At 36.9% G+C, this 27724-nt stretch overlaps 2 protein-coding genes across 2 annotated transcripts in view; both read right to left on the bottom strand.

Moving 5' to 3' along the window:
• The window catches only part of LOC120175304 (regulator of nonsense transcripts UPF3-like), a 33443-nt gene extending 9818 nt beyond the window's left edge, over nt 1–23625 (bottom strand). Inside the window, exons 1-4 of the mRNA XM_039181959.1 lie at nt 23286–23625; nt 23004–23058; nt 22750–22859; nt 22607–22659 (exon numbers count right to left, since the gene is read on the bottom strand). Coding sequence (XP_039037890.1) covers nt 22621–22659; nt 22750–22859; nt 23004–23058; nt 23286–23621 — 540 coding nt within the window. The 5' untranslated portion in view covers nt 23622–23625 and the 3' untranslated portion in view covers nt 22607–22620. The remainder of the gene's footprint in view (nt 1–22606; nt 22660–22749; nt 22860–23003; nt 23059–23285) is intronic.
• Nucleotides 23626–24403: 778 nt separating this feature from the next.
• On the bottom strand, nt 24404–27296 carry LOC120175314 (elongation factor 1-gamma-like). Its single transcript, XM_039181966.1, has 8 exons — nt 27193–27296; nt 27038–27089; nt 26479–26628; nt 26319–26379; nt 26180–26232; nt 25983–26084; nt 25066–25576; nt 24404–24985 (listed from the first exon to the last, which is right to left on the bottom strand). The coding sequence occupies exons 2-8, from the start codon at nt 27044–27046 to the stop codon at nt 24606–24608; spliced, it is 1266 nt and encodes a 421-aa protein (XP_039037897.1). The 5' UTR covers nt 27047–27089; nt 27193–27296; the 3' UTR covers nt 24404–24605.
• Nucleotides 27297–27724: the final 428 nt, after the last annotated feature.

Here is a 27724-nt window from a genome sequence, read left to right as displayed (position 1 = left end):
TCAATCTCTGGGTCAGGGTCATCCGCATTCGTATCATTGATATCTGAGTTCCTGAAAGAATAGCATAAGAGAAGTTATATATATATATATGGGAGAATCTTTTCCCATATAAATAGTAAAAAAATAATATATATATATATACAATAAAAAAAATGAAATGCAAGAGAGAATGTTTGTCATTTGGGAATTAACAGAATATATATTTTATTGAATGCAAGTAAAAACATACAGCTTAACCCTTTACACCAAATCACCTATTGTCCCAGGGTATGAACAATAGGGAAATGTTCTAGCGTATTACTCTGCAAAAGGTTTGTAAACTACAGGCAGTTCCTCCGCTGTCCAATTATTCAACACAAAGCCTGGTGGTGCAGGGTAAATACTCGTAGCCCTCATTTCTTCAAACCCCTCATTGGTTATAACATTAATGCCAAAATCCTCCAAGTCATTCTCGACTATCACTTTACCGCTTCTCGAAGTTCTTTGAAACATATGCCCTGCTGATCTGAAGATGCTGCTTAATGGTGGAAAGATCATGGGTTCCCAACTTGGGTCCTCACCAGTCAACCTATCCTCTCTTAATTCCCGACTCCTCTTGATGCCCCTCTATTTTTCCTTCAAATTTGGTTGATACCCTAAACAAAACATGTCTCTTTTAGTAATAGGGTAATTTGGTCTTACCGGTCCTTGCAACTGTCGCCCTAGCCCTTTGCCAATTTTCGCTCCTCTTCCAATGGTCAGTTTGAGTCCATATTGGTACAGTTTGATAATCTAGGCTTCGGAATCTTCCTGCCTTCGGCCACAAATGTTGTATTAACAAAATCTAACGATATGAAAGAACACTCAACAGCTTGTTCTTCCACTTCAACGTATGGATCCGTAGTCAAAACTGAAGCAATAATATCTTCTTTAGTATGAAGTGAATGCATATAAGTCTTCCATCAGTTGCAAATTTTATCCTCTGGTGCAAAGTTGACGGAACCGCACCGGCCTGATGAATCCTGGGCCTTCCCAGCAAGCAGTTGTATGTAGGCATGATGTCCATCACAAGAAACTCCATTTCATATATCGTTGGACCAATAGTCAGAGGAATATCAATCTTGCATAACACTTCTCTTTTCGTTCCATCAAAAGCTCGAACCACACTTTGACAGCTTCTCATCAGGGTACTGTCCACTGGCAGTTTTTTCAAAGTCATTAAGGGCATTACATTTAACGCTGAACCATTATTTATCAGTACTCTGGATAAAATATGCCCTTTGCACCTAACTGTAATGTGCAAAGCCTTATGATTTTCAATCATCTCCGAATGGATCTCATCCTTAGAAAAAGGAGTTACGATAAGCCTCTGAACTCAGAAGAAGTGATAGGATAGAAATAGGGGCAATCAACTTGTGCAGTTGTTCAACAATGTCGAACTCACTATGTTTCAAGAATTTTAAAAATTCCACCGCTTCATTCTCCGTTACTGGTTCATTGATAACGAGTTCGTCTTCTTTTATCTGCACATCGACACTCTTTTATTTCTCGACAGTAATCTTCTTCTCAGGCTCTTTGAAATAGTACCTACCACTTCTGGTCAAGTGTCCTATTTCATTTATTTCTTCTTGTTGCTTTGCCACCTCTCCTATTTGAAAATTATACCTCCAGGGCACTTGTTTATTATCTTTGTATGGGAACGGAGATGGAGGTGTAATAATTACCTTTGGAGCTACCATTTCATTCACTTGATTCTTGGGAGTAATGATGAGAGGACAACAAATACTATAGACCCCTTTGGATGATCATTCAGAAGCGTAAATTTTTGCTTCTTCTTTTTCTACCACTTCTTTAAAAAATTCAATTTCTCTATTGTCCATCATCTCTTGTACCAACTCAAAAAAATCAGGGCACTGTTGTATACTGTGTCCTGCACAACTATGGTAGTGGCATACATCTTCACTGTTAAATCGTTTACAAGGTAGACTGGGCTTCAACAATCCCACTTTAACCATTTGGCACCATACCCAAGACATGGGTGATACCATATCACTAACATTCCTTTCTCTTCTATGGTTGCGTTAATCCCTGCTCCTGTATGATTTAACAATGGATTTTGAGCTATATTTGGATGTTTACTGTCACCAAAATTGATGACATTCTTTCTTTTCATAGCTTGGACGATCTTTTTGAACGTAGTGCAATTTTCAATAGAATGTCCAGGATTCCCACCATGGTAATCACACTTAACATTAGCATCGTACCATTTGGGATAAGGAGGTTGTATAGGTACCACATGATAAGGAGAGACTAGATGTCGATCATATAATTCACGAAATAACACCTTATAAGTCATAGGAATTGAATAGAATTGAGGTCTCACTCTTCTCGGGTCCCTTGCCCCTTGTCTATTTTCATTTTGAGATGGTTCTATCGTTCCTTGAGATCGGGATAATGTGATGTTATTGGATTCGTACTGGCTCACGATGGTGACTTCGTTTTCCTTTTTCCTCTCTGGCGGCTTGTTACTGGACTCTCCTCCCTCAAGCTTCCCACTTTTAATTGACATTTCAATCATTTCTCTCGTCGTAACTATATCAACAAAATTTCGAGAAGGATTACTAATAAGGTGTGAGAAAAAATGAGTCTTTAAAGTACTAATAAAAAGCATATTTGTTTCCCCCTCTTCCAACAGTGGATGTACTTGCAATGCTACCTCCCTCCACCTCTGAGCGTATTGTCTAAAATTCTCATTAGACTTCTTTTACATTCCTTGCAACAAAATCCTGCTAGATCTGACATCTTTCACATGTTTATACTGGTCAAGAAAGGATTTAGCAAGGTCTTTTCATGACTTAATATCAACTATGTTCAGTTGATTATACCATCGTAGTGCTGAAGCTGTTTAACTTTCTTGGAAGCAGTGGATTAATAGCTGATCATCCCCTATGCATCCAGTCATTTTCCTATAGTACATTGTGATATGAGCGGAGGGGAATCTGGTACCGTCAAATTTCTCAAAGTCGGGAGTCTTGAATTTTGGAGGCATGACCAAATCAGGAACTAGACCCAATTCTTTAGCGTCCAGTCGGTACATACTGGTGCCTTCCTTCATAGCATGGACTTCGCTTGCTAACAGTTCGTATTATTCCTAAAATTTCTTGTTTTCATTCTTTTTAGTTTCTTCATCAAGGTCAGGGACCTGGTGATATGGACTTTCTTCGGGATATGAACAAGATCCAGGTTGCAGATTCACAGCAGCGCCGATAGGATTTATGTGTACTTTGGTAGGGACAGACGTTCCTTGGATATTCTGAGACTGTGCTAGGGTGAACCCTGGAGGATAAAGTGGTTCTTCAGTTCTTAGCTCAGAGCCCTTTCCATGTTCCAGACTTCTCTCCTCCAACATACTTGCTAACCTAGAGAGCATATCCTTTTGAGTGTTGATCAGATCTTCTTGCATTTTCTTTATGTTCTCTTACAGTTCGAGCTGAGTTTTTTCAATTTGAATAATCTTATCTTCCATGGCTCTTTTTCTCGTGTTGTATGGATGCTTGGAAGGTCCCAGTGTTTCTCTGTCACACAGTTCTTTTTGTTAATGTTTATACTTTATTAATGAATATGAAATATATGATTATGAATGAACAAAGTGTGGTGTAAGAAAAATAAAAAATGCATTGCAAAAATAATAAAGTGATACATATGCAAAATGCAGGGTGTTGATCCTGGAGCGATTCCTTAGAACAACTCTTTATATTAGAAACGACGTTCAATTACAAGGTTGAAACATATCACATATAAATCTGCATTGTCTCTCATATTTGTTGTACATGTGTTAGCAATCCCATAATATTCTGGTTTTCTTCAGCCTTAGGATCCAGTTCTTTGCCAATAGCAGCAGCTTCTTGAGTTAGGTTGACCAAATATCGTGCGATCCCCCGAGCATGTCCTAGGTAACAAGCAACAAGGTCCTCTCCTCGTTTGACTCTCGCCTGAGCTTGCTCCCATCGAAACACTACTGAATAGATTTCGATCAACTGAAACATCCAGAAGATAAGGTATATCGCCATATAATTGATAGAACATCTCTTTGTCAGTTGTTTCACATCTTCCCCATATATCCTTCAGCTCATTCAAACCATTCTGACGTGCATTGATGTGAGTGTAGCCAAACAACTTCGACACTTACCCAGGCATCAAACTGTCTCCATTGGTCAATTGGGATTATTTCGACCATCTCAGAACATCTACATTATCTTCAACCTCTTTGTGAACCTTTCGTTCCATATTTCAGCCTTCTATATGGACATCGACCCCAAATTAACACCATAAAATGGATAGTGCAATGCAAAGCAAAAGAAATAAAACAAAGACAGAAGAAAATTAGTTAATGTTTATACTTTATTAATGAATATGAAATATATGATTATGAATGAACAAAGTGTGGTGTAAGAAAAATAAAAAATGCATTGCAAAAATAATAAAGTGATACATATGCAAAATGCAGGGTGTCGATCCTGGAGCGATTCCTTAGAACAACTCTTTATATTAGAAACGACGTTCAATTACAAGGTTGAAACATATCACATATAAATCTGCATTGTCTCTCATATTTGTTGTACATGTGTTAGCAATCCCATAATATTCTGGTTTTCTTCAGCCTTAGGATCCAGTTCTTCGCCAATAGCAGCAGCTTTTGAGTTAGGTTGACCAAATATCGTGCGATCCCCCGAGCATGTCCTAGGTAACAAGCAACAAGGTCCTCTCCTCATTTGACTCTCGCCTGAGCTTGCTCCCATCGAAACACTACTGAATAGATTTCGATCAACTGAAACATCCAGAAGATAAGGTATATCGCCATATAATTGATAGAACATCTCTTTGTCAGTTGTTTCACATCTTCCCCATATATCCTTCAGCTCATTCAAACCATTCTGACGTGCATTGATGTGAGTGTAGCCAAACAACTTCGACACTTACCCAGGCATCAAACTGTCTCCATTGGTCAATTGGGATTATTTCGACCATCTCAGAACATCTACATTATCTTCAACCTCTTTGTGAACCTTTCGTTCCATATTTCAGCCTTCTATATGGACATCGACCCCAAATTAACACCATAAAATGGATAGTGCAATGCAAAGCAAAAGAAATAAAACAAAGACAGAAGAAAATTAGTTAGTAAACATAAATCAATTGTTCAGAGCTAATTTGTTAAAGAATCCTACCCTCACTTAATGGCTACCCAATCATGCTTTAGTAGATCCTACCCAACATGATATCTACCCCATACTTTGTTATTCACAAAAATCCTATCCGCATGATATCTAATTCGCATGCTGATTTGAAAAATAAAACTAACCGCATGATTTCTAGTTCACATGCATTTATTCGAAAAAAATGAAAATAAATGACTCAAAAAACTTTTTCTTGTGTACCCTTCTCACGGGACTCCTTAGGTTCGGTTTAGGCTCAATCTAAATTAAGGCTCCATGTTCACTACATGTTAGGTTCATTTCTAAAGTATTATGGTCTCGAATTATCATTGTCGGTGCCCCCTTGGGCTGACAAACCCTTAATCTTGGCCCATCATAGGCTTTAGGGATCGAGTTTAATTTTGAGGGAACACACCTCCTTATGTCCATGCGAAGGTGATTACCATCACGATGACCATAAGGCATAAGCTCCAGGAGTGATCCACTATCCCATGCGGAGGTGAAAACTACACGAGAGAGTAGTCTCTCACTCCTACTTAAATATGATGGAGCAGGGTTTTAGCTCATGTTATGCAAATGTCACTCTGCAGTATGTGAGGAAAAGAGAAAATAAAATAGCACATAATCACAAAACACTCAAAAATCAATCCTCTTTCAACACATAATTAAACTGAAACCATTAGCAAACATATCAGTACAACTATATATTAGTTAACCAAATAATGAACAAATGATATTAAAACCAAACAGGGGATCAAAAACCAAATTAGAATGATTTTATAACTTTCAATTGCAAAGACAATCAATTAACCGACTATAGGCCTCACTCTCTAAAAATAGTCCCCAGTGGAGTCGCCAAGCTGTCGAAACGGTTTTAAGTCGGGGGAGCGAGATTTTGAAAAGCCACGTCATTTATAATTATTCTCTTTTTGATTGAATTTTTAATTAAAAACAATTCGATTTTAGAAAACCTCTCGTTTCGAACATTTGGAAATTCATTCACGATAAAAACACAGGTTCGAAGAGTCGCCACCAATATTTGATTAGGGTGTGATTGGGCACCAAAAACATTTTTTCATTTTAAAGTAAAAAAATAATTTTAATTAAAATAACAAATTTAGGTCTGTGTTACCAAAAAAAGGAGTTCGGGAGTCGCTTACATGCGGGGAAGGATTAACTCCCCCACAGCGCCCTAAATCGGTACCTAGTCAATTAATTAATGTCTTTGCAATGAATTTCACAAATTCGAATTTAACTTGGTTTATAATCCCTCAAAACAACAACATACGAATTTTACAACATTCAAAAACACAAAAATAGGTTAAATTAAAATTACCCGGCCTTTAGAAAGATAAAGAATTTTTGATTATTTAAAAATATCGAGACAATATCTTAGATAAGTTCTAACTACCTTTTCTCGATAAATTTAAATAGTTGAATATTTCTTTTTTTCCGTTCCCAAATTTTAGAGTGATTGATATTTTTTTGGGTGTCAATAATGGGATACACTTTTAATTTAAAATCGTCAAAAGTGGATATCTAATCAGTTAAGACAACCCACTTAAAATAATTTTAAATTAAAAGGATATTACCCTTAATCAAATTATGTAATAATGTCAAGTTATGCACATGAGGAATTCATACATATTATATCAATTATTAAAAATTTAAATCTACATGCCCATGCAAATACAAATATAATTTTCGAGGTAAACTTACGAACATTTTAACATAACACTCATGAATATATTCCATGTTCACAGATTAATTAGCTAATTATACACAATTGAACACAAAATAATTGAAGAGTGCTTGCTAAATTAACATACACATGCGCATAAAAAAACAATGACCTATTTTAAAAGGTAACCATATTTAGAATTGCAATAGTGAACTCAACCTCTAAATGATGATTCACGAATCACAAACATGATCATATCTCATGCACCACAATCGCAATTTACTCATCAACAAACAAGTCTGCTAAGTGATTACATTGTCAAATAATCAAAATTACAGGTCACAATAGAAAACAAAACACAACATCAAAGCAGGACCAAAACGAAAAGAGCTTACAAATATGAAGACCATATTAAAACCCTGAAAACTTTGATTTAGTGATCAGAATATAACATTTTGAAGCTAACAGACCCCTCAACGTAATTAACCCTTAATCTTAAAACACAAAATATCTTTCATAGCATCAAAGTGACGCCGTTTCAACCTTACCTAAAATGATGACATACCACACGTCATACATAGGGAAAATTAGGGTAAAACTTTGACCTAAGTTATTTTCAGCTTCTCCCCTAAGCCAAACCTCACCGTTTATCTCATTTCTTCTCATCTCTCCCACTCAAGACCCTAGACCCAAACAGACACCCTTCGCACAACCCTCTCTCCGTCGCCTAACGCTCCGATGAGAAACCCACAAGCCCTGATGACAAGCTTAACTAAAAACCTATCTAAAAAGCATTTCTGACCCTATGAAAAACCAAACCCTGTTTCAACTCCCGCCTACACCCAACACTAACAACACAGCCGATACCTACGATCCTTATGCAACCACACCAATCTAAAGTCGGGAAAATCTTACCCTCGATGACTTCACAAGGTTTGGGTTCCTAGAGGCGGTGATGGTTTTCTTTAACTCAGGAATGTAAGTTTCTTTCGTGTTTTCTCTGTCCTTGTTTCTCTGGATGGTTTTCTACTTTCGATTTCTTAGATTAGTTTTTTTTTGTTCTCGATGGATGTTGTTTTTTAGCTGATGTCTGATGGTTCCTCCCCCCCCCTTTTTCATTGTTCTTTGGTTGATATATGTCTCTCTCTTTCTTTTTCCTCGTAATGGCCGATGATTCTTGGATGTCCACCCACATCCCTCTCTGCTTCCTTATTTGCGTGTTGCAGGTCATGGGTGTTCGGAGAGATGGAGCAGTGTCTCGGTCCACTCGTGGATGGTTGATAGACGTGGGTTTTCCTCGGTAAGTTTGTGCACTGTCTCGGGTTCTCTGTGCACGCTGGCTTGAGTCTTATGGAGGACTGGGAGCCGTTGGATCTTGTCAGATCCAACAGTGGTAGCTTGGCGGCGCTGGAACTTGGTCAAAAACCCTAGTGGTCATTTGATCTGGACCGTTAGATGAGAAACAGATCCAACGGTCCAGGGCGAGCGGTGGCTGGGCACTTGAAGCTGATACAAGAAAACCTTAATGGGCTTAGGGTTTCTAGAATTGGGCCTGTAGCAAATGAGTTGTTCTCTCCGGGCTGGTTGCTGCTAATTGGGCCTGCTGTAATTGACTTTAGGAACTTTGGCATGTAAAAATTAAATAAAATGTTTAGAGTATTTTAAATTCTTTCTAATTGTTTAATTACTTAGCTATATATATATATATATATATATATATAGATTAACAATTACATAACCTCAAACTTATAATAATATTAAACTCAAATTAAAGTTGAAAAACACCCCGGACAAATCGAGCATCTACACGACGAATGGCTCAAATTCAAGATGACAGACGACAAGCAGATAATGGATCAAGTCCATGACTATGAGAACTTAGTCGCTAACCTCATTACCGAAGGGATGCAAATGTGTGAGGTATTGCAAGCCAATGTTCTCATTGAGAAGCTGTCCAAGTCCTGGTTCAACTACCGCAATTCTCTTAAGCATAAGAAGAGAGAAATTTCACTTGAAGAGCTGGTGGGCCTTATGAAGATTGAAGAAGTCAATCGTTTAAAAGATAAGGTTACTAATTCTTTGAGTAATTTATCTTTTAAAGCTAACTTGGTTGAGTCTAGATTCAAGAAACGAGGGAATCAAGACAAGAAGACAAAACCTCAGAAGGCTACCAACTTCAAGAAGTCAGGAAAGGCCAAACCTGAAGGAAAGACGTTCAAGTGTTATGTCTGAGGTTTAACCGGCCACAAAGCTTACCAATGCAAACACCGCTCAGACAGCCAGAATGACAACAAGTTGTAGATACATGTTGTAGAAGAAGATGATGAAATCATTGCTGCGGTGGTCTCAGAAGTTAATCTGGTGGAAAACAGTTCGGAATGGGTAGTTGACACTGGCGCTTCGAAGCATTTCTGAGAAAGGAATGAGTTTTTCCTTAATTCGAGAATGGGAACACATGTGAACGTGTGTACATGGGGAACTCTAGCAGCTCTGAAGTGCTAGGCAAAGGTAAGGTTTTACTCAAGCTGACTTCTGGTAAAACTCTGGCTTTAAATAATGTTCTGTAGGTACCTGCCTTGCGTAGAAATTTGATAAGTGGTGGGCTTCTGAATAAAGCAAGCATTAAGTTAGTTTTTTAGGCATATAAACTTTTACTTTCTCGAAATGGTGATTATGTTAGAAAAGGTTTTTAAGCAATGGTTTATTTGTCATAGAAACTCAATTTAATGAAAATAAAGCTACCACTTCTGTTTATATTGTTGAATCCATTGATATGTGGCATGCTAGATTAGGACACGTGAATATTCATGCTTTAAAGAAATTGATGAATATGAATGTTCTACCTAAACTAGACATAACTAGCTTTAACAAATGTGAGATTTGTGTAGAAGCTAAGCATACTAGACCTCACTTTAAGACTGTTTCTAATAGAAAGACTGAGCTGTTAGAACTCATTCATATTGATCTATCAGATTTTAGAAACACTGAAAGTAAAGGAGGAAAACACTACTACATAACTTTTGTAGATGATTATTCAAGATATACAAAAGTTTATCTCCTAAGAACTAAAGATGAAACTGAAAACTTCTTTCTTATTTATAAGGCAGAAGTTAAAAAACAGTTAGATAGGAGAATCAAACAGGTTAGATCTGATAGAAGTGGTGAATATGGATCTAATTTCTTAAAATATATTTGTGAAAAGAATGACATAATTCATGAAACTTCACCCCCTATTTTCCTCAACAAAATGGTCTAGCTGAAAGGAAAAAATAGAACTTTAAAAGAGATGATGAATTCTTTACTAATAAGTTCATGGTTATCAAATAACATGTGGGGGAAGCCTGTAACACCCCTAACCCGTATACCAACCCGGATACGAGTCAGAGATATTACATTGACTTTTAAAACACAACACATTACAAATAATAGTAAAATACTTGAACTTATATTACGAAAATACAATAATATACATATGGTACTATAAGTTTACCAAAATATTCAGAGCATACACAACTTAACTTTTTAATTACATGCCAACATCCAATTTCCTAACAAAATGACCTACTGATTAAGTTGCTTCTGATCTGATAGTTGCAGGAGTAATGTTGTCCAGCTGCTTAACCTCGATCGTCTACTTTATCGGATCCTACGTGTGAAACACTCATACGCTAAGTCATTGACTTAGTGAGGCAATAATATAATAATAATATCAATAAACATAAAGTAATTGCCAAAATGAGATGGGTTGCAATAATAAGATGTATGTAAACAATGCAATAACCAAAACCATGTTTCTTACACATATACTTATCAAATTCACATTCATAAGTTCGCCTTAGTAAGTTCATTAGCCCATGGTACCATACAGAGAACCTAAGGTATGTGAGTATCGTGAGGTTGTGCACTATGCTGCCACCACAGCTCATATAATTGCACCTAAGTGCCACGTAGAATTGCACCGGAGTGCCGCGTAGAATTGCACCGTAGTGCCATGTAATAATGTCCATAAGGACCACATATCATTCCTTAAGAATCATATACATATACCAAGGATCAAGTATGTGTCTCACCAGACCTCACACATGTTCCAAATAATACATATATGTCCCGAATGACCACATATCATTCCTTAAGAATCATATACATATACCAAGGATCAAGTATGTGTCTCACCAGACCTCACACATGTTCCAAAGAATACATATATGTCCCGAAGGACCACATAGACCCTCTACCATTGGCATGTCAACTATACCTATAGTTATCATTTACATAACATGGGCTTTCACAATTTATCTAACTCATATCACGTAGACATATTATTTTCATACCTTTATCATATAACTCATATAACTTTTCTTTCATATTCATGTCCCATAATGCATATGGTATGGATTCATGTCATATATCATCATATGAACTACGATCATGTATCAAAATATTGAATCTAGACTTATCACAAGTCTAGAACTGAATAAAATACATATTCATGCTATGCATATGCACTCACCTAGATTTCTTTGTCTTTCCCTCGATTGATCCTACTTGTCGATAGTTCCGGAACTCGATTAGGTTCAATATCTACATAAGCAAAATTTTCAAGATGATTATCAGATGCCTAAGTCTTGAAATTAACCTCTAATAGCCTACCAATTTAAGGGATTTATAGTTTAGTCTTTCTTCTTTCTTCTTCTTTTTTCATTATGGGGGAATCGGTCCCCCCCTGGGGGTATCGATTCCCCTCTAGCATTCTGGAAATTCATATTCGTTGAGGGGGTATCGATTCCCCTTGAATGGGTACCGATTCCCCTAGCCCAGAAATCCTATTTTGAGCTCAAAAATCATCTCATTTCAGCTCAAACATTCATATTTCACTCCCTTTAATACTCTTAACTTTCATACACTTACTTAAACTAATTATTATCCATTCAATACCTCTAAAACTAAAAAAAATAATCCTCCATATAGAATTTAAGAATCTTACTCAAATTCCAACTTGTTCTAATTTTAATTCTATCACCTCATACTTCTTAATTAGCTTGATGACAAGTCAAATCCAACTTCTAATTCTTATTATGGCCTTTAATCTAGGATTTCATTCAATGGCTCCCAACCTTTAATCTCCCTTAACTTACAATTCTTTGAGTTCTAGGATCCTTGTTTCTCTCCATCATATTTCCTAAATCTTCATTAACAAAACCCATGCTTAACTCATAAGAATTAATCCAAAAGAAGACAATCACCTTTGCTTGCAAGCTTCACGGTTGGAGAAGAATGAGAAGAAGAGAAATGTCTGGAACCTTGTTTATCTCAAATGCTTCCCACGTGATTTATAAAATCACCTTAAGGAATATTTAATTATTTCACTTACTAAAATACTCTTTTGCCCTCTTAATTTTCCTTCTTTATAATTCAATCCTACATCAAATAACTCAAATTGGTCATTGAACTCTTCCATCATTTTACTTAAATCACCAAATGTTGAAACTTTGCAAATTAATCACTAACCCGACATAGAGGATGTTACAATTCTCCCTCCCTTAAGAAAATTCGTCCTCGAATTTTTAATAAGAAAAGAGATGGGGATACTGATTCCTCATATCCTCCTCACGCTCCCATGTTACTTCCTCTACTTTATGATTCTTCCATAAAACTTTAACCAATGGAATAGTCTTGTTCCTCAATTGCTTAGCCTCATGAGCTAAAATTTGAATCGGTTCTTCCTCATAAGTCATATCCGGTTGTACCTCGATCTCTTCTGGGTTTACGATATGGGAGGGATCCGATTGATACCTTCGAAGCATTGAGACATGGAATACATTGTGAATCTTTTCCATTTCTGGTGGTAAAGTCAATTGGTATGCTACAGGTCCCACCCTTTTTACAATCTCATATGGTCCAATAAACCGGGGACTTAACTTTCCTTTCCGACCAAACCTCAACACATTCTTCCATGGAGATACCTTTAAAAACACTTTATCCCCAACTTCAAATTCAATCTCCTTTCTTTTAAGATCAAAATAGGACTTTTGCCGATCAGAGGCCACTTTGAGGTTATGCTGAATTTCTCGAACTTTCTGTTCTACATCTTGAATTAAATCCGAACCAAGAACACTTCGATCTTTGAATTCATACCAATTTAATGGAGTACGACATTTTCTTCCATATAATGCTTCATATGGGGCCATCTTTATACTAGACTGATAACTATTGTTGTAAGTGAACTCTACCAGAGGTAAATACTTTTCCCATGATCCCTTAAATTCCATTACGCATGCTCTCAACATATCTTCCAATATCTGAATAGTTCTCTCTAATTGCCCATCAGTCTGAGGATGAAAAGCCGTACTAAAGTTTAAACGAGTCCCCAATGCTCCATGCAAAAATTTCCAGAATCTAGAAGTGAATCGAGGGTCTCGATCAGAGACTATGGAAACAGGCACTCCATGCAATCTAATAACTTCTCTAATATACAGCTCTGTATACTTTTCCATAGAGAAATCCGTTCTAACTGGAAGGAAATACGCTAACTTAGTCAATCGATCAACAATTACCCAGATTGATTCTCTTTTGTTCGGAGTCAAGGGTAACCCCGAAACAAAATCCATCGTAACATTTTCCCATTTCCATTGAGGAATGAAAAGCGGTTGCAATAGTCCTGATGGAACTTGATGCTCGGCTTTGACTTGTTGACATATCAAACACTTAGACACAAATTCGGTGATGCTTCGTTTCATCCCTGACCACCAAAATCGATCCTTCAAATCCATATACATCTTGGTTCCACCCGGGTGCATCGTTAACGGACTACAATGAGCCTCTGTTAATATTTCTTTCTTCAAGTCGTCATTGTCGGGTATTACAATTCTTCCTTTACAATATAGATTTCCATCTAACTTAATCTCAAAGTCTTTAATCTCTTTGTTCTTTACTTGTTCAATTCTTTTCAAACACACTTCATCTTTACTTTGCAATTCTCTTATTAGTTCCAACCATGCTGGTTTAAGGGTTAATTCTGCACAAAGACCACCGTCTCCCGATAAAGATAATCTTGCATCCATAGCTCGTAAAGCTGCAAACGTCTTTCTACTCAAAGCATCTGCTACCACATTAGCCTTTCCGGGATGATAGTCAATTATCACATCATGATGTTTTAAAAACTCTACCCATCTACGTTGCCTCAAATTCAACTCTTTTTGAGTCATCAGGTACTTCAGGCTCTTATGATTCGTATATAAGTAACAACGCTCCCCATAAAGATAATGACGCCAAATCCTGAGAGCGAATACTACAGCAGCCATTTCTAAATCATGAGTGGGGTAATTTTTTTCATATGGTTTCAACTATCTCGATAAATACGCTACCACCTTTCCTTCTTGCATTAATACACACCCCAACCCGTTATGGGATGCGTCACTGTATACTACAAAATTCTTGCCAGATTCCGGTTGAACCAATATCGGAGTTTCCGTCAGAATTCTCTTTAAAGCTTCGAAACTTTCTTGACATTCAGAAGTCCAAACAAATGGTACGTTCTTTCTCATCAGCTTTGTTAGAGGCAGCACAATCATCGAAAAATTCTTAACGAATCTTCGATAGTAACCTGCAAGTCCAAGAAAACTCCAAACTTCAGACACATTCTTAGGAACTTCCCAATCCATTATAGCTTTAACCTTCTGAGGGTCTACTCTAATCCCAACTGCCGAGATCACATGCCCCAAGAAAATTACTTCGTTTAGCCAAAATTCACATTTGGACAATTTCGCATAGATATTTTTGTCCCTGAGAATTTGCAAAACTAGCCTCAGATGTGTGCTGTGCTCTTCAATGGACTTCGAGTAAACCAGTATGTCATCAATAAAGACAACAACAAACTGGTCCAGATAGGGCTGAAAAATCCTGTTCATGAGATCCATGAAAGCAACTGGTGCATTCGTTACTCCGAATGACATTACGATGAATTCATAATGACCATATCTTGTTCTGAAAGCCGTCTTCAGAATATCTTTCTCCTGGATCTTCAATTGATGATAACCCGAACGTAGATCGATCTTCGAAAATACCGAAGCTCTTTTTAGTTGATCAAACAAGTCATCAATGCGCGGAAGGGGATACTTGTTCTTGATGGTCACCTTATTAAGCTGTCGATAATCAATACAGAGACGCATTGATCCATCCTTCTTCTTAACAAATAACACCGGAGCTCCCCAAGGTAACACACTTGGTCGAATAAATCCTTTTTCTAACAACTCTTGCAATTGATCCTTTAACTCTTGCAATTCTTTCGGAGCCATCCGATAAGGTGCCATTGTAATTGGAGCGGTTCCTGGCATTACTTCAATTTGAAATTCTACCTCTCTATCCGGAGGTAATCCTGGCAACTCAGTCAGGAAAACTTCAGGGAATTCTTGAACAATTGTAATCTCCTTTAGCCCTTTCTCTATAGCTCTTAAATCTTTCACATTTGCAAGAAATCCTTGACATCCCTGTAGCAATAGCTTCATAGCTGACATTATTGACATTACATTTGCTAAGGGATTAAACTTTTCACTGCTCACACTTATCTCTGTTCCTCATGGACTTTTCAGGGTTACTTTTTTCATTCTGCAATTAACATCTCCATAGTAACGGAACAACCAATCCATTCCCAGAATCACTTCAAACTCGTCAAAGGGTAATTCCATCAGATTAGCAGGGAATTCAATTCCCTGAACCTTTATGGGACACCCCTTACAGACTTTATTCACCCGGGCACTAAGGCCTAACGGAGTTGTTACAATAATCTCATTACTCGTAGCTTCTAAGGGAATCCTCAATTCCTTTACTAACTTACTTGTAATATAAGAATAATTAGAACCCGGATCAATCAGTACCAATACTAATTTATCATACAACTGAAAAGTACCTGCTATAATATCAGGGTCATCATGGTCTTTACTTGTCTTTAGATTGTACACCCGTGCGGTTGATCGAACTTCAGGTTGAGCAGAGAATTCAGACGGGTTCCTTCCTCTGCCTCTTCCTCATCCTCTTTGTGAGGAAGAACCAACTCTTTCAGATGGTGCAGGCTCATCAACAATCAATGGACAATCCCGGATAAAATGTCCGGCATCTCCGCATCGAAAACAAGTCCCAGCAGCCATCCGACAAGCCCCGGAATGGTTTTTCCCACAGTGCTGACACTGTCTCACTTGACTCGGAGTATATCTCCCAGCACCAGATCCCACTGACTGCGTCTGTCTAGGTCTTGCCTGACTTGCTCCCCTAGCAGACGATGCAACTGATTCTGATCTAGCTTGTGATTGAAATCTCGAGTCTCTTCACCTTTTTGATGGTACTGAGCTAGAAGAAGCACCCGTTCTCTTTGATGTTTGAACTCTAAAATCCCCGAATCTCTCATTCTGAGCTCTTTCAAGAGCCTTGGCACGATTGATCAACTCTTGGAACTAGGACAAATTCAACACTATCAGCATCTCTTTCAATCTAGGGCGTAAGCCCTCTATGAACCATTCGCAAGCCTCTTTTTCGGTAGGCACAAGCTCGGATGCAAACCCACTCAGCTTGTTGAACTCACATTCATACTCATATACAGAGCGGTTCATCTGTTTCAAATTCAAAAACTCCTGCTTCATTTGTCGAATGAACTGTTCTCATATGTACTTGTTTTTGAATTCATCTAAGAACAAAGACCAAGTCAACTGTTCACGGGGCATCCTTATGGTGACATTCGTCCACCATATCCTCTCCTGACCCCTCAATAAAGATACAGCTCCATCTAACTTCTCCACTTCAGAACAGTGGAGACCATCTAGCATGATTTTCAAATCATTTAACCAAAGATCTGCTGACACTAGACCTTCCTCAGCTTCTCCCTTAAATTCAGGAGCTCCTAAGCCTCTCAACTCTTTTGCTACATTTATTCTTTGAGTTAGTGGAGCAGAAGGTTGAAGACGCGTCAGAATAGCGTCTAACGTTCTGAAAACGTATCTTGATCTTGCACAGGCACTCCTTGAGATGCTTGTTCTTCACCTTGCCTGGCCAGGGCAGGTGAATTACTGCTTTCAGCATGCCTATCTTCTCCCGCTTCACTTCGGGAGCTATTATGTCCGGACATCTAATGAGAATAAACACATTGTTCTATTAGCAAAACAACATACTCATACTATACCAGATCAGAAGTTCTCACTATTTGTTGGCATGTATTCCATTTAAAGACTCTGGTTTATGCCTAGAATCAGCTAAACCATAGCTCTGATACCATTAAATGTAACACCCCCAACCCGTATATCAACCCGGATACGAGTCAGAGATATTACATTGACTTTTAAAACACAACACATTACAAATAATAGTAAAATACTTGAACTTATATTACGAAAATACAATAATATACATATGGTACTATAAGTTTACCAAAATATTCAGAGCATACACAACTTAACTTTTTAATTACATGCCAACATCCAATTTCCTAACAAAATGACCTACTGATTAAGTTGCTTCTGATCTGATAGTTGCAGGAGTAATGTTGTCCAGCTACTTAACCTCGATCGTCTACTTTATCGGATCCTACGTGTGAAACACTCACACGCTAAGTCATTGACTTACTGAGGCAATAATATAATAATAATATCAATAAACATAAAGTAATTGCCAAAATGAGATGGGTTGCAATAATAAGATGTATGTAGACAATGCAATAACCAAAACCATGTTTCTTACACATATACTTATCAAATTCACATTCATAAGTTCGCCTTAGTAAGTTCATTAGCCCATGGTACCATACAGAGAACCTAAGGTATGTGAGTATCGTGAGGTTGTGCACTATGCTGTCACCACAGCTCATATAATTGCACCTAAGTGCCACGTAGAATTGCACCAGAGTGCCGCGTAGAATTGCACCGTAGTGCCATATAATAATGTCCATAAGGACCACATATCATTCCTTAAGAATCATATACATATACCAAGGATCAAGTATATGTCTCACCAGACCTCACACATGTTCCAAAGAATACATATATGTCCCGAAGGACCACATATCATTCCTTAAGAATCATATACATATACCAAGGATCAAGTATGTGTCTCACCAGACCTCACACATGTTCCAAAGAATACATATATGTCTCGAAGGACCACATAGACCCTCTACCCTTGGCATGCCAACTATACCTATAGTTCTCATTTACATAACATGGGCTTTCACAATTTATCTAACTCATATCACGTAGACATATTATTTTCATACCTTTATCATATAACTCATATAACTTTTCTTTCATATTCATGTCCCATAATGCATATGGTATGGATTCATGTCATATATCATCATATGAACTACGATCATGTATCAAAATATTGAATCTAGACTTATCACAAGTCTAGAACTGAATAAAATACATATTCATGCTATGCATATGCACTCACCTAGATTTCTTTGTCTTTCCCTCGATTGATCCTACTTGTCGATAGTTCCGGAACTCGATTAGGTTCAATATCTACATAAGCAAAATTTTCAAGATGATTATCAGATGCCTAAGTCTTGAAATTAACCTCTAATAGCCTTCCAATTTAAGGGATTTATAGTTTAGTCTTTCTTCTTTCTTCTTTTTTTTTTATTATGGGGGAATCGGTCCCCCCCTGGGGGTATCAATTCCCCTCTAGCATTCTGGAAATTCATATTCGTTGAGGGGGTATTGATTCCCCTTGAATGGGTACCGATTCCCCTAGCCCAGAAATCCTATTTTGAGCTCGAAAATCATCTCATTTTAGCTCAAAAATTCATATTTCACTCCCTTTAATACTCTTAACTTTCATACACTTACTTAAACTAATTATTATCCATTCAATACCTCTAAAACTAAAAAAAATAATCCTCCATATAGAATTTAAGAATCTTACTCAAATTCCAACTTGTTCTAATTTTAATTCTATCACCTCATACTTCTTAATTAGCTTGATGACAAGTCAAATCCAACTTCTAATTCTTATTATGACCTTTAATCTAGGATTTCATTCAATGGCTCCCAACCTTTAATCTCCCTTAACTTACAATTCTTTGAGTTCTAGGATCATTGTTTCTCTCAATCATATTTCCTAAATCTTCATTAACCAAACCCATGCTTAACTCATAAGAATTAATCCAAAAGAAGACAACGCACCTTTGCTTGCAAGCTTCATAGTTGGAGAAGAAGGAGAAGAAGAGAAATGTCTGGAACCTTGTTTATCTCAAATACTTCCCACGTGATTTATAAAATCACCTTAAGGAATATTTAATTATTTCACTTACTAAAATACTCTTTTGCCCTCTTAATTTTCATTCTTTATAATTCAATCCTACATCAAATAACTCCAATAGGTCATTGAACTCTTCCATCGTTTTACTTAAATCACCAAATGTTGAAACTTTGCAAATTAATCACTAACCCGGCATGGAGGATGTTACAAAGCCATTCTATCGGTAACTCATATCTTGAACCGAGTTCCTCATAAGAAATTAGATTCTACCCCATATGAATTGTGGAAATGATACACTCCTAATTTACAATACCTGAAAGTATGGGGGTGTCTAGCCAAAGTGGGTTTGTCGGACTTTAAGAAGTTCACCATCGGACCTAAAACCGTTGATGCAGTGTTTATAGGGTATGCTACGAATAGTGTTGTATACAGATTCATGCTTTTACAAGATTATTCTATTTGTGAGTCAATAGATGTTGTTTTCTTTGAAAATATTTTTCCTTTAAAAGAACCGAGACAAATAGAATATATTCCATCCACTTCTTCTAGTAATCCTGCTAGGTCTTCTGAACAAATTATTTTTGAGCCTAGAAGAAGTAAAAGGCAGAGAGTTAAAACATCTTTTGGACCAGACTTTATTACTTCCTTTATTTTTGAGATAAATGATTTAGACCCCATTTCAGATCCTATAGCTCAAATTTTTCTGTTAGATGAGGATCCTAAAATTTTGAAGAAACTATAAGATCTATCGATGCTAGTTTCTGGAAAAACGCTATTAATGATGAACTAGAATTGATAATGTCTAATCATAATTGGGAATTAGTTGACTTGCCTAAGGGATTCAAACCAATCTACAACAAATGGGTCTTCCGAAAGAAACTGAGGCCAGATGGTTCGATTCAATGGTACAAGGCAAGGTTAGTCATCAAAGGGTTCATTCAAAGGTTTGGTTTAGATTACTTTGATACATACTCTCCCGTTACGAAAATCTCAATGATTCGTGCATTATTTGTGCTAGCCTCTATTCATAAGTTGCAGGTACATCAAATGGATGTTAAGACTGCATTTTTGAATGGGGATCTAGATAAGGAGATTTATATAGAGCAGACACTTGGTTTTGAAGCACCTAGTATGGAAGGCAAAGTCTGTAGACTTAAAAAGTCACTTTATTGGCTTAAGCAGGCTCCTAAACAGTGGTATAAGAAATTCCATAAAACTATTCTTAGTTTTGGTTTTGTTGTGAATGGTTCGGATGCTTGTGTGTATTCAAAGATGTTTGGCACTGAATGTGTTATCATAAGCCTTTATGTTGATGACATGTTGATTTTCAGTTCTAACATTGAGTCCATTATCAACGTAAAAAATTTCTTGACCACAAAGTTTGAGATGACAGATTTGGGAAAATTCGATGTAATCTTAGGAGTCAAAGTTACCAAAACTAAAAATAGATTTTCTTTAAATCAAGCACATTATATAGAGAAAGTGCTAAAGAAATTTGACAGTTTTGATGTCGTCTCTGTTCGAACTCCTTATGACCCTAACATACATCACTTTAATAATAAAGGAAGTAGTGTTTTCCATACTGAATATGCTAAATTAATCTGAAGCTTAATGTTCTTAATGAACTATACTTGGCCTGATATTGCTTATGTTATGAGTAGACTGAGTAGATATACTTATAATCCAAGTAGTGAACATTGGATTGCTTTTAAACGCTTACTGAAGTATCTTAAGGGTACTTTGGATTGGAAACTTGAGTTTGTTAGCTTTCCTGCGGTACTGGAAGGATATTGTGATATCAACTGAGCTTCTGATAATGATGAGGTAAGCTCTACGAGCGGGTAGGGATGGCAATGGGTCGGGTCAGGTTTTTGGGTCACCTGGGTCGAGTCGGGTCGAAACCCGTCGGTTCGGGTTGAGTTGCCATCCCTACGAGCGGGTATGTTTTTACTTTAGGTGAAGCATCAATATCGTAGAAATCATCAAAGCAGACTTGTATTGCTCGTTCTACCATGGAGTCAGAGTTTATAGCTTTTGACCTAGCTGGGCAAGAAGTTGAGTGGCTCAGAAGCTTGTTAGTAGATATTCCGTTGTGGGGAAGACCGACTCCTCCGATTTCTTTATTGTGTGATTCACAAGCTGCGATATGTGTGGCTAAAAACCAAGCTTACAATGGTAAGAAAATACACATTCGTATAAGACATGAATAAGTTAAACACTTAATAAAGGATGGAATGCTCTCTTTAGAGTATGTGAAGTCGGAAAGGAACCTAGCAGATCCACTTACCAAAGGGTTAAGTACGAATCTGGTCCTAGATTCATCGAGGGGATGGGTCTAAAGCCCATTGGTTGAGGAATTCATAGTGGATACCCAACTTAGTTATCTAAGTTCCATGTGGTCAAACGAAACCATGAAAAGACTCATAGTGCACATTTATACTGCCTATCCCTATGATGAATAATGTGCATTGCCCAAGGTGAGCTTAATTGCTCTTAATAAATTCATAGCCCAGGCTATGGGTGGTCTTACTGAGAAATACTTGACGAATTTATTAGCTGAATATCTATTCTTAATAAGTTCATAACCCAGAGTTGAGTGGGTAGTTCTAATCGCGAAGGACTATATGAACTTACCGCTTGAGAGGATGAGTTTTCTTAAACTCTTAATGAATTCAAACCCAAGAGAATGAGAGTTTCTAGTGAGAAGGACATATTGAATTCGTCGAATTATGAGATTGAATATTTATTCTTAATGACTTCTTATCTCAGAGTTTGGGTGGTTCATTTTTAATGAACTTGAAGAAAGTCACCATACCCTTTATGAGGTTGAACTTTTATAAAAGCTCTTAATTATTTTATAACTGAGTTTGAGTGGTTTATGTTGAGATAAACTTAATGAAATAACCTACATAAATGAGAATGATTAGCCACCTTCTATGAAAAACGTTGGGCTGTTTTTCTAGTATACTTGTTAAAATCCTGAGGAAAGAGGGCTAAAGATATATACTCTTTTGTATATGCTCTTTGTAGACACATCGAGGACTTTTGGTGGATGAAGGATGATTTTCTAACTTTTCCAGGCACACTTTTCCAATTATATATCTTTCACGTTTCCCAAAATTTGTAAAATTCCATCGAGCTTCATAAAACTGCTGTTAGTACAAATAACATATTTATGTTGGCAAAATACCAACAACAAAGTTAATAGAGATTCCCAGTAAGTCAGATTGGCAACTATCCAACCAATATGGTGAATATCCAACTAATATGCTATAAAAAGAATCACAAACTGACTACTGATCTAATTGTTGGTTTCCCCGAATTTCTGCAAGGGGCTTAAGTTTCTAACAACCATACTCTCTCCATGAAGTATTTCTCAATACTATCTATGCTATTTAAATTCTATGCCGATAATTTACCGAAAACTTCAGATTACAATAAATAACTAATTACGTGCAAATGGCAAGGTTCATGATCAAATGCTTACCATTTTAAAATGCACTATGAACCAGAACTCGATTTCTGTAACCAGACTTGTTTCTACAAATTTAGAGAACATACATAACACTTGGTTAGTAAAAATGCAGCAGAATACAAATAAAAAATCAGGAATCACGAAAGTTTAAGCACCTCATGAGAACCATAGCCAGAAACATTGGCCCTCTTCCCTGGTTTTCCATTAATCACAGCAGATGATCCGTTAGTAACTGTTATACGATGATTCACATACTTATGGAATCCTGCATGGTTTTAAAAAGGGAAGTAAATGAAATGTGAAATTTGCAACAACAAAAAACATGACAGATACAAAGAGTTGTTCAGTTTTCAAAACTGAAACTAACCATTATCTAAAGAACGGTCATGACCATTTCCAAAAGTTTTACCTTGGATGCTCCGCACATTGGAGAAATCAACTTTAGTATCACCATAAGCCCCTTGCCAATTGTACAGAAAAAGAACCGTCAATGTTATTCAATGTAAAGGAAAATTCTGTTTTCTGCAATCTGAGCACATAACACAAATGATACCAAGCGTGCATTTGCATTTGTGAATTGTGATAAGGTAGCAATCAACTCCAACTTAATTATGGAGAATCTATAGGAAAATAATATCCCTAAGGAACAATAATACTAGATTTAACAGATCCACGCAGTCATACCTAGATATGAAGAATCTATAGGAATCTGTGCAGATTGAGAAGCAGATGATGATAAGGAATCATCATTCGCATATGATCCATCAGAACAGTGAAGGGTCAAATAATCTTTATCTGTTCTATCTTTGTTTCGACTACGTCTTTCTGTCTTCTCAGTACCATGCAAATCATTCCCAGCAACCTTATCATCTAAAGCAACCCTTGCATCCTTCAGACCTGACTTCACATGTGAATTTCGAGGAGGTTGTCTCTCCTCTAAATTCGAGGTCTGAATACGTTGCTCTGACTGGACCCCAGAACACTGACTTCGATGAGAATCCTTGTTCAAAAATATGCCTCTGATCATTCTATCCTCAAGTTTTAACCTCTTAAACTTTAATTTGTTTTAATTTAGTCCTTTTTTTATTTTAAGAACTAAGAACCCTGATTTATTTATTTTTTGTATTCTACAACATTTTTTTATTTTTTAACATTTATTTCATAGGCATTTTTTTAATTTCATTAAAGGTAAATAATATGGATCAAATATCTAAATTTAAATTAAGGTTTCAATTTTTGCAATTAAGACAATCCGGTAATCATGTTGGTACCAAAAGGGCAGTACAAAGGTGGTCATCCTTCATTGACTGTAATCGACTCCTGAACTTCCATGACAGAGAAAGTGGAATGGGCCTATTTTGGCTTTAAAAACGCCATTTTTTTCCTTTAAAAAATGTCCCGCAAATACACTATATTTTTGTAACTTTGGCCCAAATATTTTTCTTCTATTTACTAGGATTTGGTAATATTTATGTAGTTGAATATTGGTGAACATTTATAAATTTACATTTAAAATATAGAGCAGAAAGAGATAATTCACGTTGTTCATTTTTCTCATTCACTTATTGTATAATCAATACACCTGACAAATAATAGGACGACTAAATTCGTACCCAACATACAAACTGACACTAATAGGTATGAGTCACATTTGTTTCATAGATTATTATCATTTCGCATATGCTTTCTTTAATCCTCTGGACAAACCAGAGTGATACACTTAGCCTCATTGAAGTGCATAACCTAGTAAGTTTTTTTGGTGCTCAACACTCAAAACGGTGTGTATCAACTGAAACTTGGAAGGATAAATAGAGCAGAGCAGAATATCTAAAACTAAAATATTAGAGGTATGTTTGGGAGAAACAGAAACTTATAAGGTTACCATCAGAACAGCGTCTATCTGACCCTTTAACAGTGAACAAACCAAAACTCTACTAAAAAACTGAAAGGCAGAAATGAAACAAAATAGTGCTAAAACCATAAAATAGAGCTGGAAAGGGAGTCAAATTGATCACTTAAAGCACTTGGCATCCAAAAGAGGCTCTCCCTCAAAAGGCTCGGCATCTTCAATCATCTGATTAACTCTTTCCTTCTGGGCCTCATCTGAGATGTCAACCTTCTTCCACTCATAGAGTTCCATGTCATAGCACTCATCCATGACAAACTGAGGGATCTCTTTCCCACGGAAAAGCCACAGTCCCTTGACCTTGAATGGAGGGTCCTTCCCAATCACCAACATCTTCCCAAATGCATACTTGCGTGCCAAATCCATTCTCTGTAGGAATCCTCCCACCTTGTTCATAGTCACAAATGACACTGTATTCTCCTCATTGTACTTGTAGTCACAGAACCAAAGAGAGTATCCCTCAGGATCATACATCTCCCAGAATCCTGTAATAAGCAAGATATATGATTGGTCAAAAATGTTTTCAATAAGACAAGAGAAACCACCATGAAAACATCACAGATACCGTTGATAGCAACTTCACGGAAATTGGTCTTTGTGTTAGAGTACAACCTCTTCCAATCATCCAGTACCATCTGACTAGGAGGCAGCAAATCAAGAGGATTTTTTGGTTTGGGCTTTGGTGCCTCTTCCTCCTCAGCAGCCTCTGCCTTTGGTTTCTCAGCCTCCTCCTTCGCTTCTTTCCTTGGTTCATCCTTGATCTTTGGCTTAGTTTCTTTTGGCTGGGCAGCTGGCTTCTTTGATGGAACAGGTGGAACAGACGTAACCTGCTTCACGTCACCAAGAATCTTCTTGAAATTTGGTTGGTTAACCATGGTCCAGAAGTACCTCTCAACATGAGGGAACTCTGAGGTAAAACTTTTTATCATGATCAAGGTGAAACCATGGTAGAGGTTGCATGTCATGATAATGTCAGCAAGGGTGACTGAATGTCCAACCAGGTAGGTATTAGCGGCAAGGTGACTGTTTAAAGCGCCAAGGGCTCTCTTCAATGCAGCAATAGCAGCTTCCTCAGCCTATATGCAAAACACTCGTGAGTAATCAGATTAGAATTTACAAACATTGCAATTTATATTCTAGTTTACGTTAATAAATCAAAATGGAGTAAAGAACCATTGCTCTTCAAAACAAATAACAAAGGAAAAAAGCCAGCCTGGTTGGTTTCTCAACTAGATGGGCATGCTTTGTACTAAAATTGGTTTAATTATTTCTTGCTTCCATTTGCTTAAAGCCTTAATCAAATTAAGACCAAAACAACCCAGAGTAGTTGTCCTACAACTTCTAAAATGGTCTAGAAAATGTATGAAATGACTATAAACCAGTCTTTCCTATTATTCTCTCATTATCAAGCGTAATTCCTCTTCAGACCTTATGTGCAACCGGGTAAATGAAACAAAGTCTGATACATTGAATAGAACTTACTGGAGGAAGGTAAGTGCCAAAGCCCTTTCTTGGATAGAACCATTTTGCAATATTAGCATCAATTTCCATGGATGCAAAATCAATCCACTGCTCAATATGGCCCTGTGAGAAACAAGCAAATGTATAAACAAGCAATTGGTAGAATAATTTCACATAAAATTAACAGATGCCAGAAAATCGAAGAAAAAATAACTCACATAATCAATCAACATAGAACCAAACAGAGAGTTATCAGCCTTTGAGCGAGTGACTGCAGATAACAGAAAAAAAGACCGATAAGTCAACAAATATCAAAAGAAGAAAACGGACTTGTATGTAGTCAGCATGTCTTCTAACCATAACGAGCAATGGCATTGCTCTCAAAAACAGGACCTTCGGGTGTTTCCAGCACAGGAACCTAGACAAGGAAATGATTTTTTCAGCAAAAATAGAATAGAGATGAAAATAGTACAAAAACTATGTTCTCTAAATTTATCCTTTAAATAGACATGGTTACCTTCCCAATTGGGTTCATCTTGAGGAACTCCGGAGTTTTGTTTGAGACACCCATCTCAAAGTTCTCAGCCAATTTGACAGCCACACCACTATATTCCGCAGTAATAAGAGCCTTGAAGGCATTTTTATTTGTTTTTCCTGCATGCAATATCTGCATTTAAACCAACAAACTAATGATTTAGCAGCTTCATTCCAACATCAAACACGACAATCAACCACTAGAAAAGATGTCAGTAATCAGAAAAAAAGGAACTAACGCTTTGCCTATAAATAGGCTATAAAGATTTTTCATTTTCACTTTCCCAACTGCTTTAACAAAATTGCAGCAGCTCTATCTATGAAAGACACTTAATCTATAGCCATCGATCTTTCAATTTGTACTGGTTAATTGATCAAAAATTGAAATCGAAAGCAAAAAAGTTAAGATCCATAGCTGGTTGTTAGCACTATTTGCAAACCGATCAACTAATTGAAAAAACAGAGTTATAACATAAATCCGATAAGATATTTAAGGTTTATCCCTTTGAATTCCACTTGAAATCACTTCTCCATAAACTTACCAGTGCCATGGCTAATGGCTTGATTGAAAACAGGGACGCTCAGATTGCCGATCTGGAAACGAAACAAGGCACAAAATGAAACTATATCAGTACAAGCATTCAAAGAAATAGGTGTTATCTATTAATCAAAGGGAGTAACTGAGATGCGAGATAACCTAGAAGCCGCAACCAGCAAGAGAGAGTTCAAGTGGAATACATAAATACAAGGGAAACTAGGGTTTTTGTAGCGTGGATGAGTTGCGAATGTTTTTTCTTAGGCTGGAATTAAGATCCACGTCCATATATTTAGTGATCCTCTTCGGCCCATTACTTTTCTTTCCGCTCCTTAAATGAGCTTGGAGTTGGACTTTCGATTGGAAAATATAAATGGGTGATACGGTTGAAGACCTGTGTTTTTCTTTTAATTTTTGTTTAAACATCTAGAGTTCATAATTATTTTTAATAATAGTTGTTTAAGTTTTAAATATAAATTTTATCTAAGAAAATATCGTTAAATAGAAATTTAAAAAAAATAATTAAATGATTTAAACAAATCCATCAACCCTTTACGGGAAATAAGGAAACTTGGTAATCCTATCAGCTTGACCAAATCGAGATGTGCTAATGTTACTTTCACATCTTATTTGGCACAGTGACCTCAGTCTACTTGATGGTCTTACCATCTTAAAGTAAGATTAGATTTTAGTC

This window comes from Hibiscus syriacus, unplaced genomic scaffold (assembly GCF_006381635.1).
Source record: "Hibiscus syriacus cultivar Baekdansim isolate YM2019G1 unplaced genomic scaffold, ASM638163v2 tig00112205_pilon, whole genome shotgun sequence".
NCBI classification, from domain to species: domain Eukaryota; kingdom Viridiplantae; phylum Streptophyta; class Magnoliopsida; order Malvales; family Malvaceae; genus Hibiscus; species Hibiscus syriacus.
The sequence above is the reverse complement of the archived record's forward strand: the minus strand, read 5'-3'. Positions and strand labels throughout refer to the sequence as shown.

What these genes read in the sequence shown, in the direction of transcription:
- LOC120175314 (XM_039181966.1), bottom strand. An exon ending in AGATGAACCCAATTGGGAAG is followed by an intron (nt 26,380 to 26,478) that starts GTAACCATGTCT and finishes TTCCTTGTCTAG; the next exon opens with GTTCCTGTGCTGGAAACACC. An exon ending in TTGGCACTTACCTTCCTCCA is followed by an intron (nt 25,577 to 25,982) that starts GTAAGTTCTATT and finishes TTTTGCATATAG; the next exon opens with GCTGAGGAAGCTGCTATTGC.